We start from the raw sequence: 18,997 nt of genomic DNA, 5'->3' as shown, positions 1-18,997 counted from the left end.
GGGGGGGCGTGACCGGAAGCCAGCCTGGAAGGAAGCATCCCCTGAGAGCTCCTCTCCAGCCCGCAGCTTACAGGCAAAAAACCGGGGGTAATCGCCGCCATCCATGGGCGGATCGCGGACCACCAGATCCAGCAAGACAAGGGGATCATCCCAACCCCCGCCAGGCTCCGCTGCGACCCTCAAGGACTACTTTAAACCGCCCGACATGCCCCCGGGCGGAGGAGACAAGATGGCGCCGGACGCGGCCACCAACAGAACGGAGGTCTCTCCGCCTCGCTCCCTCCTGCCTCACCATCCGGAGCCATCCCCGACGCGAGGGCAGTCCACCGCTCCATCCCTGAGCCAGGATGGCTCGCAGCCGTGGGTGAGTGAATCTGTGCACCCCCACCCCCCCGCAGCGGACCACGAGTCACAGGCCCCAGCCCTCACTGCCTCTCTGGAGCGGGACACGCAATGCACAGGGGCCTTCCCCCGCCTGCTACGAACGGCCCCGGACCCCGAACAGCACGGCGGATCACAGCTCTCCCCCTCCTTCACGCTTGAGGAGGATTTTCCGGCCCTGCAGGCCTCCGCATGCTCCCAGGCCTCCATGGGCCTTCCAGAACGCAGCAGCTCCTCTGCTACTACTAGGCCGGGTTCCACCTCCCCAGCAGCTCAGAGACAGACCCAAACACCTACTCACCTGGAGCCTGGGGTTCAGCTGGGGATCTCTCCCCCCTCATATGCCTCCATGACCAGCACCAGCGCTCCCTGGCACGGGAGGGCCCACACCCCACCCGGGGATCAGGCTGAGGCCTGGTCCAACCCATGGGAATTACCCCAGCAACCCCCCCGAGAGGCTAGACAGCACAGGGAACCAGCTTCCGCTCGCCACCTATCCCCCACTGACCCACTACAGCCCACCTATGATGCCAGGGGACCCCCCTACCACCCCCCCCCACCATGGCAGTCCTACTTGCAAGCCATCCCCACTAAAGATGATTTCAAACAGCTTGTGGAGGACGTTAAGGCGACATGCCGCGCTGAAATTCAAGTCCTCCAAACGGGCCTCAAACATTTGAACGACAGAATGGAAATGGCAGAGGAGGAGATCCAAGAGACTAAACTAGCAGTACATCGCACCCAGACTCAGGCGTCAGACCACCGTCTCATGTTAAGGGACATGCAGCGGCATGTTGAAGACCTGGACAACAGGGGGCGCCGCAACAACATCCGCATACGCGGCCTCCCTGAGGCAGACGGGGCAGAAGATCTGCAGCTCACCCTTCAGAATTTATTTAACGAAATATTGGGGGAACCAACAGACAAGACCATTGAGATGGACAGAGCCCACCGAGCCCTTAAACCAAAGGGCCCAGCCTCCAAACCACGGGACGTCATATGCCGCATAAACTCCTACCCGCTGAAGGAAAACATAATGCGCAAAGCCCGTCCCATGCGCAACCTCCGCTTTGACAACAACCCTCTACAGCTCTACCCGGATCTATCTTGGATCACATTGCAGAAACGACGCCTACTACAACCCCTGCTCCGCACCTTGCAAGACAAGGACATTGTGTACCGATGGGGCTTCCCCTTTAGCCTGTCCGCCAACCACCAGGGGACCTCAGCCACCCTACGCTACCCAGAAGACCTGGATGACTTCTGCAAAACTCTGGACATTCCCGTCCCCCGGCTACCGGATTGGGACCTCGTGGCCACACCGCCCCCCCCACCAGTAGTCTGGCAGAGAGTCCCGCCGCCTAAACGTCCCAGGGGCCGGGACCCTGCCCGCAACTCCCCCAGGCACAAGCACTCCTAAGTTGGTCGCCCCGGCCACGAAATTCGCCTCGAACACTGCTGGAGACTCTCCGGTCCTGTTGCTGTTTTTGGACTTTTGCTTTTTTCTGTGCTCTTATCCCACCATTCACCCCCGGTTGCCCTAGCCTTACCCCTACGCCACACATCGGGCCTATCTCGGATGAGAAGTCGAAGAGGCTGTCCTTTTGATCACGGACCCCCCCATGGCTGATAGCCTAAGAGTTCCTATTCCCCTAACCCCCACAGTGGAGTTCCTCCACGCCACCCCCCTGCCCCCCCGACCTATGCCCTCGGACTTTTTGGTCGGGAGGTCCTTAAGGAACTGTTGGGACCTGAGGGCCCTCGGGCCATTCGGGCCCCCATTGTTGATTGTTGAAGTGTTATGTTTTGTCTTTGTTCTCACTCTTTTCTCTCTTTTCAGACACCTATCTCTCCTCTCCCGTGCAGGCAGCACCCGACAGCACGCCTTGGTTGCTGTCGTCCCGGCGGTCTCCCCACTCGCCCTCCCAGAACCAGATGCAGCTCGACCAACTCCAGCTAAGTACAAACCACGATCTCTCCACCCACAGTATGGCTAAGTTGCTATCTCTAAACGTACACGGGCTTAACTCTAACAGAAAACGTCACCTAGCACTTAGGGAATTCAGGCAAACAGGGGCAGAGATTATAATGGTACAGGAGTCGCACTTTTCCAAGGGCGATTCCTTTACCTTTGCATCCAGGTATTTCCCCTTAATATACCAGGCCTTCAGTCCACGCAAACGGGCAGGGGTTGCAATCCTGATCAAACGGGGCACTCCCTTCACTTGCACAGACTCCTACATCGACCCCCTGGGCCACTTCATCATTCTGAGGGGGACATGGCACTCTCGAGACATAACTTTATGCACCTTGTATGCCCCCAACGCACATCAGCATAGATTTCTAAGCCGGGTTCTTACCCGCCTGGCTAAATCCCCCCATGACCTACTGGTAGTGGGGGGGGACTTTAACTTGCCCCATTCGGCGACCTGGGACCGCCTGGTGGTGAACCCCCGAGCCTCTCAAACAAAAGCCCTACGGGACTCTAAACTATTCCGTCAGCTGACGAGGAAACATGCTCTATTCGATGCATGGAGGGCGCTTCACCCAGGGGATCGCCAGTTCACCTTCTATTCATCCCCCCACCATACGCACTCACGTATAGATTACTTCTTAGTCAACAATACTACATTGCGTGTTACTGACTCCGCACAGATCCTGCCCATCTCCTGGTCCGACCATGCCCCCATAACCTTGACCATTGACCTCAACACCCCCACCCGCAGGCCCTATAACTGGCGCCTGAATGACTTTCTCCTGAAACACACCCCCTCCAAAATGGAAATAGACTCCACCCTGCAACTTTACTTCAGTGAAAATGACACACAGGACGTCTCCACTACCACACTGTGGGCCGCCCACAAGGCGGTAATTAGGGGACGGTGCATGGCCATACCCTCGGCCCTTAAGAGGAATGCCGAGTCGGCTAGAAAACAGGCGGAAGCGCAGCTCCGGGCCCTAGAGATTCGCTTACAGTCTTCCCCCTCCCTGACGCTACTTAAACGTATCGCCCTGGTGCGCTCAACAATCCGGGACCTTGCGTTGGGTCGAGTCGAGAAAGCTCTAGTACGCCTCCGCCAGGTATACTATGACAAGGGTAACAAGGCACAGGCGCTACTGGCGAGGAAACTAGCGGACCGCTCACTCGCGTCCACCCCACACCAGGTCCAGGACGGCTCGGGCAATATTATATCACACCCACAGAGTATTGCGGATACTTTCGCAGCATTTTACGCCGACCTGTATAACAAGCCAGAAATCCCACATGACCCACCCCCCCCCCGACCTGCTAGACAGGATGACACAATACCTAACTCGGGCGGGCATTTCCCGGCTACAACCGGACGACCTAACCTCCCTTAACGCTCCCATTACAGGAGAGGAACTGACCGCGGCCATTAAGTCCCTACCCGCCCACAAATCCCCAGGCCCTGACGGGTTTCCATACGAATACTATAAGACCTTCCTCCCCACACTCCTCCCTCACATGACGAAGCTCTTCAATGCCTTCCTACAGCAGACCCCCATCCCGCAAGACATGCAGCGCTCATTCATCACCCTCATCCCCAAACCAGACAAGGACCCCCTCACTATGCGCTAGCTACAGGCCGATAGCCCTGACTGAACTCTGATCTACAAGATCTTCACAAAGGTCCTCTCCCTCCGCCTAAATGTAGTTTTACCCTCTCTGGTCCATAAAGACCAAGTGGGCTTTGTCCCCCTCGCCAAGCGGGGGACAACACGAGGAAGGTGATTGACCTAATTGACGTGGCGAGCAGGGAGGGAACCGGAGTCTTTGCTCCTGAGTCTGGACGCAGAAAAGGCGTTTGACCGCCTTGGCTGGCCCTTCATGCTCGCCACGTTTAAGGATATGGGATTTAGGGGACCTTTCCTCCGGGCGGTCCGACACCTCTATACCAACCCGATATCGCAGGTGAAAACGCCCTTTGCCACTTCATCCACCTTCCCCGTTACTAATGGAACACGCCAGGGGTGCCCCCTATCCCCCCTCCTCTTTGCTCTCTGCGTCGAGCCCTTAGCAGCGACGATCCGAGGCAACCCGGACATCCGAGGAATCCCAGTAAGGGGGAGGGAATTTAAGATCACCCTCTTTGCCGATGACATCATCCTGACACTAACGCGCCCCAGCATCTCCTGCCTAACTTACACAGGGAACTAGAGTGCTACGGGGCCCTCTCGGGATCTAAGACTAATACGACATAAGGTCTATGGCCATGCCGATCAATATGCCCGAACAGAGGCCCTACACCTGCAGTCTGTCTTCCCGTACCACTGGGAGAGCACCTCCCTGAAATCCTGGGGGTCCAATTGACCCCAAGCTTTGCATCCCTGTACCAGGCCAATTCCCCCCCCTATACAGCTCAATAAGGGCGCTGATCCACAAATGGAAGCCCCACCAGATATCCCTATTGGGCCGGATAGCGGCAATAAAGATGGTTGTCCTCCCAAAACTACTATACCTCTTCCAGACCCTCCCTGTCCCGTCCCCTGCGCAATCTGCGAACCCTACAAGCTGACCTCCTCCGGTACGTGTGGAACTACAAACGCCACAGGATCCCACGTTCGGTTATGACGGCATCACGAGCCGAGGGAGGTCTGGCCTTCCCAGACCTGGTCAAATACTACCAGGCCCTCGCAGCTCCGGGCGGTGGCATCATGGTTCCCCCAAAAGTCTTACAATAGATGGACGGAGGTGGAAAAGATCTGGCTGGCGCCGATACACCCCAACAACCTCCTGTGGAACGCAGATGCGGCAGTGGAGCCCGTACGCTTACTGGGCTCCATGCGGCAGCTTCAAAGTACATGGAGGAGGCCTAGCCCGAGACGGTCGACTTAGGTCCGATAGCTCCCTGCTCGACCTCTTTCCTCTACAACCCTAAAGTACCGACCAGTCTCACCCACCAGATGTCCTGGCCCTGGGCTTCACGAGGCCTATTCCACTTTGGTCATTTAGTAGACCCCAGATCCCGCACCTTACACTCCTTCACTGATCTCCAAGCCAAACATGACATCCACGGCAAGCTTTTTTCAGTTACCTACAGATCAGGCACTACGCCCAAACAATCGCTCCCCGGCTCCTATTCTCAAAACCGACCCCATTTGAGCGAATCATTCTCGAGGGCACTGCCCGAAGGGGTCTCATATCAGGACATTTACCAAATCCTTAATGAATACCCCATACAAACCAAAGGTAAACATACATATATGCTCCGATGGGAGAAGGAGCTGGGGGAGGTACATCTGGAGGACGAGTGGGGGGCAGTTTGGAGGCAGGCGGCCAAGAGTTCAATCTGCACCCTTTATAAGGAAAACATGTATAAAGTGCTGTTCTTTTGGTACCTGACACCGGACGTCCTCCATAGGATCTACCCCTCCACCTCTGGACCGATGCTGGCGCTGTGGCCAAGCCAAGGGCACACTGTTCCATATCTACTGGACGTGTCCCTGATTGTCCCATTCTGGACTCAAACGCAAGAGCTCCTATCTCGCCTCCTGGAGGCGCCCATACCCTTCTCCCCGAAGCTGTTCTTGCTAGGCCTATCCCTCCCTCGCATAGCTAAACCTACAAGAAACTGCTGAGACACATAACCACAGCTGCGAGGTGCTTTGATAGCGCTTCATTGGAAGAAACCAACCCCCCCATCACAAGAAGCCCTCTACGCTAGGGTCAAAGATGTAGAACTCATGGAAAAAATGACGGCTAGGATCCAGGATAGGTTGGATGCCCACGATCTGGTCTGGGAGAGGTGGCATGTGGTGGAGGACCCGCCGTGAGTCGACAATGGGCCGCCAAGGTACACTGCTCACCCTGACAATCTTGCCTGCCTCCCCCCCCCCCCCCCCGTCTCTCCTGTCCCTTCTCCTCTTTACCTTTTCCTTCTCGCTTCCCTCTCCGCCCTGTCCCCCCCTCCTCACCCCACTCCCTCCTTACATCCACCCCCTCTCTTCCCTATTTCTTCTTTTCTTTACCTCTTTCTTTTAGATCTCCAATTGGGCTACATGTCACTGATAGCAGACATAGATACGGAGCCACTGTGTAAGCCCACCTAGCTGGAATTTTGTATCTCCGCTCCTCTTCTGTACTTGAACTGCTGCTATACTCTGTACTGAAATTTTTTTTGAAAAATAAAAAATTGTTATTTGGAAAAAAAAAAAAAGAATGTAAATGTTGTATGGAATACTGTGAATAATAATAAAAAATGTTGATTATAAAAAAAAAAGAAGCTTGATTGGCTCTCATGCACAGCTGCACCAGATTTCGCATTCTCCAGTTTGAATAAATCGACCCCATAGTGTTGCATGAGTACTTATTAGAATTAAAAATTGGTACATTGAATTAGCTGTAACTTTCTGAAGCAGCTAGTTACAATGTAAGGATTTTATTTACATCAAACCTGAAATGAAAAATAATTGTGTTTATATTGTTCTGTTGAAAAAGTTTTTTTTTTTTTTAAAAACCACATAAGAAATATGAAAAAAAAACCACCTTACTTATATTTGTAAATAACCTGTGTTGAAATGTAAAACCAGATGTACAGAAGGTACATCAGCCAGGCTAGTCTTTAACAGGAATACAGCAAAGTTTCCTGATATGTTTGACCAAAGGCAAAGGCACTAAGGGAATGAACCAGGCAGTTTAAATAGCCAGAAGGGGCTGGCTGACGAGCAGGAAATGATCACCAGGTGACCCACTGTGGAACGATGGGTGCTGGCAAATAGCCAACAGCTGAGCAACCCGAGATCCGAGAAGGGAGGGCCGAGCCCAGCCCTGACAGTATGCCCTCCTCAACGACCCCTCCCCCTCGAAGGGACAACAGGTTTGAGGGGAAAACTTCTTTGGAAAGCACAGAGGAGGACAGGAGAATGTATGTCCGAGGATTAGACCCAAAAGCGTTCCTCCTGACCGTACCCTTTCCGATAAACTAGGTACTGTATGCGCCCACGGAATCTACGGGAGTCAATGATCGATTGTATCTCATAATCCTCATGGTTCTCAACCTGAACCAGGTGAGGACGTGGTACAGAGGTGGGGAAGTGGTTGCACACCAAAGGTTTTAATAAGGAGACATGGAACACATTCAAATTATGCATTTTAGAAGGAAGGTCTAATGCGTAAGCTACTGTGTTGATCTTACAGAGAATACAGAAAGTCCCAATAAACTGTGGTGCCAATTTCATTCAGGGAACACAGAGGTTGTGATATGACAGCCAGACCCTCTCCTCAACCTGGTAGGAAGGCGCAGGTAGGTGTCTGCGGTCAGCATGAGTCTGTATCTATCGCTGGCAAGTCGCAAGAACTCTTTGACATGTACCCAAGTGGAACAAAGATCACAGAGATGCTTCTCTAACACAGGAATTCTTTGAGGTACAAATGAGTTAGGCAACATGGATGGTTGGAAACCATAATTCACCATAAAGGGAGACAATCGGGAAGCAGTATTGACAGCACTATTGTGAGCAAACTCTGCCTAAGATAAGAGGTCTGACCAGTTGTTATGGTGATCAGAAACATAGTGACGTAAAAACTGCTCCAAGGGCTTGGTTCTCTACTTCTTAAGTGGAATACAATGTGACATTTTCGAGAACCAGTCAACCATCATAAGAACAACTGTGTTGCCTAAAAGTTGGGTATCTCTACAATAAAATCTATAGACAGGTGGGTCCAAGGCCCTCTCTCCATTGGGTATGGGTTGAAGGTGTCGTGGTGTCTTACTCTGAGCACACACGGAACAATCGGCTATGAAGGTGGCTACATCAGTGCAGAGCCAAGGCCACCAGAATGGTTGAGAAATAGCCCAAATAGTTGATTTTACCTGGGGGGCCAGCTGCTTTGGGAGAGTGGTAAGTCTGGAGCAAAGCAGTGTGGAAATTCTCAGGGACAAAGCAGCAGTCGCAAGGTTTCTGGGAAGGAAACTGGATCTGAGTGGAAAGAATTCTGTCACCCAAAGGTCACAGAATCACTACTAAGTACGCTAGACTAGTACGAACAGTGGCCAGAATACAATCATGAAGTATCACAGGAGCAGGAGCCGACTCCATCTTGGAGCGGAGGAAAACTGTTGCGACAATGCCATCAGCCCTTACCATTCTTAGTACCGGGTAAGAATGAGACTGAAGCTTGACAGAAAAAGAGCCCATTGCGCCCTTCTGGGAGATAAGTTTTTCCTCAGACAAGAATGTGAGATTATTATGGTCAGTTAAAATGAGGCCCGCCATGGTACCTTCGAGGAGATGCCTCCATTTTTAAAGAGATAAAATGATAGCAATCTCGTAATTGCACTCTGCAGAAGACAATTTCATAAACAAGTAGCCACAGGGATGCATAGCGCTCTCAGAGGTGGAACATTGAGACAGAAGGGCACCTACTTCAGTCTCAGATGCATCAACCTCAAGAATGAAGGGTAACGTAGGATCAGGATGTGCCAGCACAGGAGCTGATACAAAGGCAGCCTTGAGAGACTCAAAGGTGAGTTACCATCCTTTCTGGTCATATCAGTCAGGGGTTTGACCAGAGGAGAGAAGTTCTGAATACATTTCCGATAATAATTGGCAAAGCCAAGAAAATGTTGTAGCGGATGTAGATGGGTCAAGGCCACTGTAGAACTGCAGATAATTTCTCTGGGTTCATCCAAGAAATGTATCCTGGCTGACGAGCAGGAAATGATCACCAGGTGAGCTACTATGGAATGATGGGTGCTGGCAAATAGCTGACAGCTGAGCAACCTGAGCACTGAGAAGGGAGGGTTGAGCCCAGCCCTGACAGGGCCAACTCAATATTGAACACTACGGACTAATACTGGGATGCCATTATAGTTCATATGCGTATAAAGGCAGGCGTCCCAATACTTTTGGTAATATAGTGTATATGTCTCACCACTGTATCATATATAATAAGCAAAAAGCAAATGAATAAACCCCTTGCTAAAATGTAAAATTGGCTCTGGAGCTTAAACTGTCTCAGTCGCAAAAATATATAAATAAAGTAACCTGTGAAGGAACTGTAATAATACTTACCTGTCGTGCCGTTTATGACAACAGAGCCACTTTAACTGGTCAACTGCTACTACCAAACATCTTACTACATAGTTGTGGTAATGTTTCCAAGCGTTATTATTTTCAATATTTTGAATATGATTTTATGAAAAAGAAGAAATCTCTAAGAAGAAAACAATCAGAGGGGTTGGTTTACAAAAATCTGGAGCAGCTGTGCGAATTAGCTTATAACTTCACCTTGGTCAAATAAGCATCAATAACAAAACACCTGGAAGCTGATGGATTACCATGCAGAGCTGCACCAGATTTTGTCCTCGCCAGTTTTAGTAAATAAACCCCAAAGTGTTTTCACTCCCAATTTACAATGCCACTTACCTGATCAAAATTGTCTAGTGCAGCATGCAAATTAGCCAGCTTGCCAGTTGGGGGTTCATTGGTAATTTTGATTGCATTTTTCCAGATACCTTGTGGGATGATGTGCTCTTTCAGTGTTGTGGCCGGCTCCGCACTCATAAAAACACGGTAATCGGGGTGGCTTTCATTACTGTACTTTTCCAGTAATTTTTCCAACACGCTTAACCATTTAGCTACCAGGTGAATATTCTGTGAAAACAGACTGTGTTAAATCACATCATACAAGTTTATTAGATGCTAAGAAGGTTCAGTGTTAGTTACTTGTAAAAATAAAAATACTTTCTAATTTCATATTTTAGGGTGTAGCACTCAGGATTTCAGACAGTGCATCTGTCCCTCTGGGCTATACATTCATGGGCCATTTCCTCGCATTACATTATGCACACAGCAAGGATTTCTGTTGGGCTAAAGGCCTAATAAGTGGGTGCAAACCTTACAGCTTTCCTCCGACTATATCCTGAAGCTTTAATTTCAATACCACCCTACTCATTGTTGGGCCCATTACACACTGTGACTTTCTTGCTACTACTGTATGTACCCTTTCTGCACATTTCAGAGCATACAATGCAGCACGGGGCATGAAAGGAATCATGAAACAAATGTAATGAGCAAAAACCTCCGCAAAAACCTCCGCCTTAAAAAACAAATAAAAACAAATATGTTATACTTAAATGTTCTGTGCAATGACATTGGACAGAGCAGCCCCAAGCCTTCTCTTCTGGGGTCCCCGGCCGGTGTTCCTGACTCCTCCTCCCGCTGAGTGTGCATATAGGAAGCAGCTTCCTATGGGGGCACTCGTGTATGCTCGATCCCGAGCCGGGCTGTTTGCATCTCTTCAGGAACACAGCCCGGATCAACCCGGTTTTCAAGTTTTGACAGCAGCAGGAGCCAGTGACTCCCTCTGTTCTCAGCCAAACCTGTGAGACAGGAGAGAGGGGAGAAGAGCCAAGCATAGAGCTGGATCGAGATCGGGCTATGGTAAGTATTAAGAGCAGGAGGAGCTGTGGGTGTGCTACTAATAAATGTTAGAGCATGCATTAAGGTAAAAAAAAAAAATGTTTACCTTTACAAATACTTTATTATGTAAAGCCGTTGCGTGATTTTATTGATTGAATTCAAAATTATTTAGAAATACAGATGACTACGCTCTACAAAAATCGATGCTGAGATGACCCCTGGTTATATCTTGCACCAGGGCTATAAGTAGATTTGAATAAATGTGAAATGAAAGAATACCTATTCTAAATAAGGATGAAAATAACTTTAGTAATTCCCCATATAGGTACTGAAATCAAAGATCCCACACTGTGCCGTGCCCTCCATTTTCACAGGCTAGTGTAAAGTGAATTAGAAGCGAATTGACTCTCTTCACAAAACAAGAATGTGTTGCTGTCTTTCTATTTAATAAGACAAGGGTCATGTGTTAGGTACTATAACAAGTAGCAACCAATCAGCAATCCTCTTTCTTTATACCACCATCTTTCTTTATTTTAACTTTAGTTTGATAAATGATGCCTAGTCAGTTACTATAGATTAGTATATGTTCTTTCTACTTTATTGAATAAGCCCACTTGTATTTAAATAAAAAAATCTAGGATCTAGCTTTGCAGTGCTACAGCTGGAAAAAATAAAATATTAACAAAATGAAAAGTCCAAGACAATAGTAATAAACATACACATAAACGGTAAATATTGTCTTTTTCCCCAGGCAAATATGCAACATATTCAGGAAGATGTGTTTTCTCTTTATATTCTTTTCAGAATGCTAATTACATCTGCTACACAATTTTTCATTATGTTTACACGTTTTAAATTGATAGTAAAATTGGTCAGCGTAGTGTGAAAAAAACATTTCAGTTTGAAAGAAACACCAATGTATGAGCTGTGATCAATGCTATCTTCTTGAAATAAATAAAAATCCCACTTTCAATCAGCACAATATAACTAGAGTGTATCATTAAAAAGAAACATATTTGGACAGGTACCCAATTTCATTCCACAAAGCGTTTTTGTAGAAAACGTTCTTTCTTGTAAAAGTGCAGTTTCCTAGCTTGGCAATGAAGCACTTCTATAACAAACAGAATCGGCTTACTTGAAGTATAACCCAGTGGCCTTCTTTTGATGCCTTTTCCATCGCTATTTCTGCTATAACTTCCTGCCCTTGACCCAAGGAAATATTGTGAAGTTTTCCTGAGTCAATGGTGAATCCAAGTCTGTCACCTATACGATGCAAGCAATCATATCAGCAACATAAACACACAAGAGAGAGATAGGGGTTTATCAACAATGTATAAAGAAATGCACAACAGATTACCCATATGACAATAGCTAGGCTGGCAAAAGATGGTTTCCTTGAGAATAGTGGGCAGGGAGACATCTGCCAGTCCTCTCTAGTGTTGGCTTCTGCTCCTGTTTCATACGCGACTTGCCTGAAGTGGTGTATGCACAGACAAAACATTCATTCCCTTTGATCACTCAGGAAAGTAAAGGCTCCAGCCCTATTATACAGACATTTTTCCACAGGTTGGAAAAAAAGTCTGTATTTTAACAAACATTGAGTGCTTGTTATTACCTACAGAAATACTGAATGGCTGCATTCTTGCTGCAGCCCTGGAAGTAGGACTGGGCCATTTAACCTCCCTGGCGGTGTGATTCTTTCAGAAAAAACATGCTGAAAGCGGTACCATTATTTGCAAGGAAATTTGGCGTTTTATACTGTAGGCCTGTAATTTTTAGGAATAACTCACTTAAATCTGACCAAACAAGAATCTAATAGGCATCCCGGGTATGACATTTTTTTAAAAACAAAATTATAAATTATAATATAATAAATAATTATAAATAATTATAACAAATAATAATATAATTCTAATAAAAATTATTCAATAATGTAATCAAATCAAAAACACTGACATTTTCTCAGTTGCAGAATTGTTGCTGTCATTATTTTTTTATGACGAATTTCCCCACATATCGCTATCGCACAATTCTGCAAGTGATTATAATTTATTATCGGTGTTTTCTAGCTGCTCTAAAACCATTTTTGACATAAAGGGACACTTTTGGTTGCTATGGACAATCTACAGTTTGCAGGCAGAAAAAAAAGGTTTTTATTATATAAAAGTGCATGTAGGACACTGGGCAGACCACTAGGGACAAGGGGTGTGTGTTTTTTTACTTTTTCTATAAGATTACAGTATACTGTATGTAATGTGTTTGTTTACTTTTTTGAATTTAGCGCCGATCTCCGCTCCTGTGCGTCGTAACATCGCAGGGAACGGAGATCGACGGCACAGGAGGACGCTGTGTGAATCGAGCGAGGTCCCGCTCGCTCACACAGCGCGGTGACATCGCTGGATCCAGGAGAAGGTAAGCCAGCGCGCGCTGCAGGCTCTGCATAGCTACCCCGAGCGTGACTCGGGGTTACCGATTTTCGTCGAAAAAATCAACCCCCGAGTCACGCTCTGGGTTACCGCCAGGAGGGTTAAAGGAGATGTATAGTAGTGGTGTATAAAATGTTTTATGTTCTATTATCATAACTGGAAAAACAAACAAATTTAATTTGATGTTGCATCTGTACCCCACCACCTCTACACAGATAACTGAGTGATCAAAGACTGCTGATTGCTTGGTTCTCGGTCTTCAGTGAGGAGAGAGCCGGGACTGTCAGTCACTTGCTGAGAGGCTGAGCCAGCTGCTAGTCAGGTATCTGGAGGAATCCAGACGGTAAATTCGGGATATCTCCAGAATCTGGACTGGCTGAGTGACCTCAGCCTTCAGCGGGCTGGGCGAAGACAGCATTGGATCCTTGGACAGGTGAGTGTCTGTTTATTAAATGTCAGGAGCTACAGTTTTTATATCTGCTGACTTTTAGTTTTCGCAGAACTGACTGAAGCTCCTCTTTAATCAGGGTATCACTTAGTTCGTCCAGGCTAAGATGAAAAATGTGAGCCACAGCAACTCAGGTAAAGCCTATTCAGGCCTGTAAACACGTTTCAATTGAGATTGGAAACTAAGATGTACAGTTATGTCTATGAGATGTTTTACTGATGTGCTGAAAACCACATATACATATTAATGCCATGGTACTTGGCATATCACCTGGAGCGGCTACTCCCTTTTCCAATGCAAAATGTAGCACAGCATTGTCTTAAATCTTACCAAGTGTCTCTACATCCTTCAAGGGATCAACTCCAGGAGATAGTATGAAAACAATGGGAAAAGCTGGACCACTCTCCTGAAAGGATTTGGCAAACTCTGTCTTGCGCCGCTCTACATATTTGGCTCCAAGTTTCTCTTCAACAAAGTTTCTAAAATGTATATGTGCTTTATATTAGTATTTACACCATACAAGAAAAACAGACTTTGCAGCACTAGGTTTGGATCTTTTGTAGAAACCATACGATAGTAGATTTAACCCCAATGGCTCTTATACAAGCTTAAATATGTTAAACTAATTATAAAAGGTTTTTGCAATCTTTTTAGTTCTGCATCTTTTATTAACCACCTGCCCTCCGGAAGATTTACCCCCCTTATGACCAGGCCATTTTTTGCTTTTTGTCACTGTGTTACTTTTACTGACAATTGCGTGGTCAACGCTGTACACAAACAATTTATATAAATTTTGTTCTCACAAATAGAGCTTTCTTTTGGTGATATTTTGAACACCACTGGGTTTTTTATGTTTTGCGCTATAAATGAAAAAATAAACAGACAATTTTGAACAACAAACAATATTTTTTACTTTCTGCTATAAAACATATCCAATAAAAAAAAAATTCTAAAATCGAATGGGCCGGATTTAGAAAGAATCGCGTATCTTTCTGCGGGCGTAGCGCATCTCATATGCGCTACGCCGCTGCAACTAAGTCAGGCGAGTACCGTATTCAGAAACAATTTGCGTCCTTAGTTACGGCGGCGTATCGTATATGGGCCGGCGTAAGCCCGCGTAAATTAAAGTAGGTTGGCAGTGGGCGTGTTTTATTAAAATGAACCGTGACCCCATGCAAATGAGGGGCCGAACGAACGGCGCATGCGCGCGCATTCTCACAGTCACGTCGCAAATACTCCCCAAGATACGTCGGCTCAATGCTTAGTCGACGTGAACGTAACTTACGCCCAGCCCCATTCACGTACGACTTACGCAAACGACATAAAATACGACGCTGTTCCGATGCTTCCGACGTCCATACCTTAACATGACTTACCCCTGCTTTATGAGGGGTAAAGTTACGCCGGACCGACGCCTTACATAAACGGCGTAGCTAAATCCGACGGGCGCAAGTACGTTTCTGAATCGGCGTATCTACCTAATTTGCATATTCGACGCGGAAATATACGGAAGCGCCCCTAGCGGCCAGCGTAAATATGCACCCAAGATACGACGGCGTAAGAGACTTACGTCAGTCGTATCTTGGAGAAAAACAAATGTAAATGCCTTTCTGAATAGGCGTAAAGATGCGACAGCACATTTTAAATTACGGCGGCGTATCTGGAGATACGCCGCCGTAAATCGTTTCTGAATCCGGCCCTCTATCTTTATAAATTTAGGTCAATATGTATTCTGCTGCATGTCTTCGGTAAAAAAGAAACCTAATAAGCATATATTGATTGGTTTATGCAAACGTTATAGCATCTACAAACTATGGTAAATATACTGGATTTTTTTTTCTTTTACACTAGTAATGGCAGGGATCAGCGACTTATAGTGTGACTGTAATAGTAATGTGGGCAGTCTGACACTAAGGGGTTAATTTACTAAAGGAACATTGGCTGTGCAGTTGCTCCAGAGCTTTACTTTGCAAAGAATACGCAGTCACCTGCAAGGAAAATAACAAAAAAATGCATTTTTACTTGTACATGATTGGATGATGGAAGTCAGCAGAGCTTCTACTTGTTTACTAAGCTCTGGAGCAGATGCTCTTGCAATGTGCAGCTGCACTGTCTATTTGCCTTTAGTCAATCAACCCCTAACTGACACTATGGTGGTTATTTACGAAAGGCAAATGCACTTTGCACTGCAAGGAAAATAAAAAACAGTATTTTAGCTTGCACATGATTAGATGATAAAATCAGCAGAGCTTTCCCTCATTTCAGAGCTTCCCCTCAGATCTACAGCGATCTACAGCGATTGCACTTTCAAGTGCACTTTTAAGTGTACTTGCATTGCACTTGTAGTGCAAAGTGGATTTCTCTTTCATAAATAACCCCCTTTGTGAGAACCAGTGACACTAGAGTGATCAGTGCTAAAAATATGCACTGTCACTGTACTAATGACACTGGCTGGGGAGGTTAAACATCTAAGGCGATCAAAGGTTAAATGTGTGCCTTACCAGTGTTTATGTGTTTACTGTATAGTTATTTTAATAAGGGATGTGCCATTTTTTATTTCCTGCTTTGCAGGGAAATAAAAATGGCCATATCCCCATTGACAGGACAGAGCTCTGCATTGTTTACATATGCAGAGCTCTGTCTTGTCTTCCTCCTTGCTGAGCAGTGGGTGGCGGTAGTTATCCACTGGCCTGCACCCACTAAACCGGCTTGTGCTGTGTCTAATCACAGCACAGGCAGCGCACCAGTTTTCCCCTACCCGGAAGTGTCAGATCACGTACTAGGTACGTTATACGACACAGGAGAGCTACTATGCGGTCTCCAAGTGGCTAATATAATACCTAGTGATCCTGCTCTAAAGGTGCTTGTTCAATCACTTCCTGTTGTGGACAAATATCTCCCATTTGTGGTCCTGCTTTTCCGCCCTGTCAAATGCTGAAGACCAAAAGCAGCCATGCTGACACACACTGTGCAAACATGGACCACCTTTTATATTATAAGGGAGCTGGAGCTCTTGTATGTAAACAGGAAGTGACTGAAAGAGGCTGAAAACAATATTTTTAAACAAGCCATGTCAATAGTTTTTTGTAGACATCCGTTTAAGATGCCCGCAATGTCATTCAGAATTAATAAATATGTGCATTTGCCCTGCATTTGACCTCCATTGGACCTGCGCCTGACCTGCTTCCAGTGGGTTTTGCATTTCTATAAACTTGTATGGGAATGCAAAACTCACTTAAAGAAAACAAAAGCCTGACAATACAGCTCCTAAACCATGCCCTTTATGCCGCATTCACACCTGAGTGTAGCGTTTTCGGTCGTTTTTTTCTGGCGTTTTGTCGCACGCTTTAACACGTATTCACGCGTTTGCATACAGCGTTGTCCGACGTTTTTGAACTTCGTCGTTTTTTATTTTAGCCAATAGGAAAAATGCTCATCTCTTTCATCATTTGTTGCTATGTTTGTAGATTTTTTTTTTATCTTCTTCCTGGGTGAATATTCTATTTCACAGAACAGATTAAAGCGACAAAACACCCATAGAAACGCTTGTTGTCGCGCTAGACGCTTGAATCGAGCGTCTCCATTAGTTTCTATGGGAATACAAACGTTTAAAAACGCCCAAATCAGCCCGATTTGCACGGAAAAAAAAGGGTCCAGAACTTGTTTGAGCTTCAGGCGTTCGGCTTCGGGCGTTTTGGAGTGGAGATGTGAACCATCTCCATTGAGAATAATGTATTTTTTCCCCTCTAGTGTTGTATAGCTTCAGGCTTCAGGCTACAAAACGCTCAGGTGTGAATGCAGCCTTAGGAACATCCACCTTACACCATGTTCACCAATCAATATGACACCACAGTGCATGGCACACTCTATTAAGCCAACAGAAATCACATGAAAAGGACAAGTTGGCTGGGTTTGCCTCTGTGATTCAAAGGTTCCCAGTCCTCCACTGGTTTGTAATATACCTGATGGCGTAAGTCATTCGGTCCGGTCTCAGTGCACGCATTAATATCATTTTTTGTAGGGAACATTTGTTTTTCCATTCTTGTGGCAGTCGTTCCCTCTCTGGGCATTCTGATTCAATTACTCTTTTCCATCGCTTTGGTGATCCTTCAATGTCTCTGTCTAGACTTCGGAATTCATCCATGAAGCTCATTGTCTGCACAAAAAAAATATAAATAATGCCTATACACAAGCAAAATGTAATCAGCTGCAACGAATGATCCAAGAGTGTTTGGTTTCCCATAAAAATTCTGTTTTCTATACAGATAATATAGACTTTTTGGATACTGGACTACTTTTGCTTTACTGTTTTGCTAGTCGCTCAGTTGATATAATTTACGTTATGCTCTTGCACAGATTGGATAACATATGACCATTTAAGCCAGTGGTGGCTGGGGTGATTCCCTTCCACTTCCTGTGCCAATATGACATTGTTCCAGTGAGATCACAAGTTGCAACAACATATTTTCCCCCACAGTTAGTGCCGGTTCACACTGGGGCAACACGACTTCCAGAGTGACTTTACAAGGCAACTTAAAGACGAATTGAGCGCGACTGCAGTGCTACTTGGAGCGACTTTCAACACGACTTCAAGTCGCCTCCAGGACAGGTGACTTTGCCAGTGGCCAGTCACATAATAATCTGCTCTGTGGGAGGGAGGGGTTTGCCTTAATAAACTATTTTCACTTCCGACTTGGAGGCGACTTCCATTGAAATCAATGGGTACAAGTCGCCTAGAACAGTGGTCATCAACCCTGTCCTGCAGGGCCCGCTAACAGGCCAGGTTTGCAAGATAACTGAAATACATTACAGCTGATATCATTTGCTCCTCAGTGATTGCAGTATTCTAGACTGCATCTCCCCAAGGTAATACATAAAACCTGGCCTGTTAGTGGGCCCTGCAGGACAGGGTTGATGACCACTGGCCTAGAAGATGCCCTAAAGTAGTACAAGAACCTTTTCTGAAGTCGGAGCGACTTCTGTAGTGTGCATTAAGACGGTTCTCATTCACTTCCATGTAATTTGTGATGTCGCGCAACTTGGGGCGACACTAGTCGCCCCCCCAGGTCGCGGTAGTGTGAACCAGCTCCCAAAGAAGCTCTGCGCCTGTCTGTATCCATGTATATGCCGATGACCAATCAACGAGACAGAAAGTAAAGAGATATTTTAAAGCTGTCACAAGAACAAGAGGTGAGGATAAATTCTCCAGTGAAGACATCTGTTATGCTTGCGCAACCAGGATGCCCATAGTCCTCATTTTTTGTGCTGATGTCACTGGGACAGGAAATGAGAGCAAATCACTCCAACAGCAATAAGCTCACAGATATTCTAACCTTTCCCTGACAACTTTTGGTTT

The 18,997-nt window shown here is 46.6% G+C and overlaps 1 protein-coding gene across 1 annotated transcript in view; it reads right to left on the bottom strand.

Moving 5' to 3' along the window:
* Nucleotides 1-18,997, bottom strand: part of LOC120944438 (dynein heavy chain 11, axonemal-like) — a 229,075-nt gene that overhangs the window by 62,195 nt on the left and 147,883 nt on the right. The window contains exons 18-21 of the mRNA XM_040358500.1: nt 17,604-17,797; nt 13,972-14,120; nt 11,903-12,030; nt 9,772-9,999 (exon numbers count right to left, since the gene is read on the bottom strand). Coding sequence (XP_040214434.1) covers nt 9,772-9,999; nt 11,903-12,030; nt 13,972-14,120; nt 17,604-17,797 — 699 coding nt within the window. The remainder of the gene's footprint in view (nt 1-9,771; nt 10,000-11,902; nt 12,031-13,971; nt 14,121-17,603; nt 17,798-18,997) is intronic.

This window comes from Rana temporaria, chromosome 6 (assembly GCF_905171775.1).
Source record: "Rana temporaria chromosome 6, aRanTem1.1, whole genome shotgun sequence".
In the NCBI taxonomy this organism is placed as follows: domain Eukaryota; kingdom Metazoa; phylum Chordata; class Amphibia; order Anura; family Ranidae; genus Rana; species Rana temporaria.
This window is presented reverse-complemented; position numbering and strand designations above follow the sequence as displayed.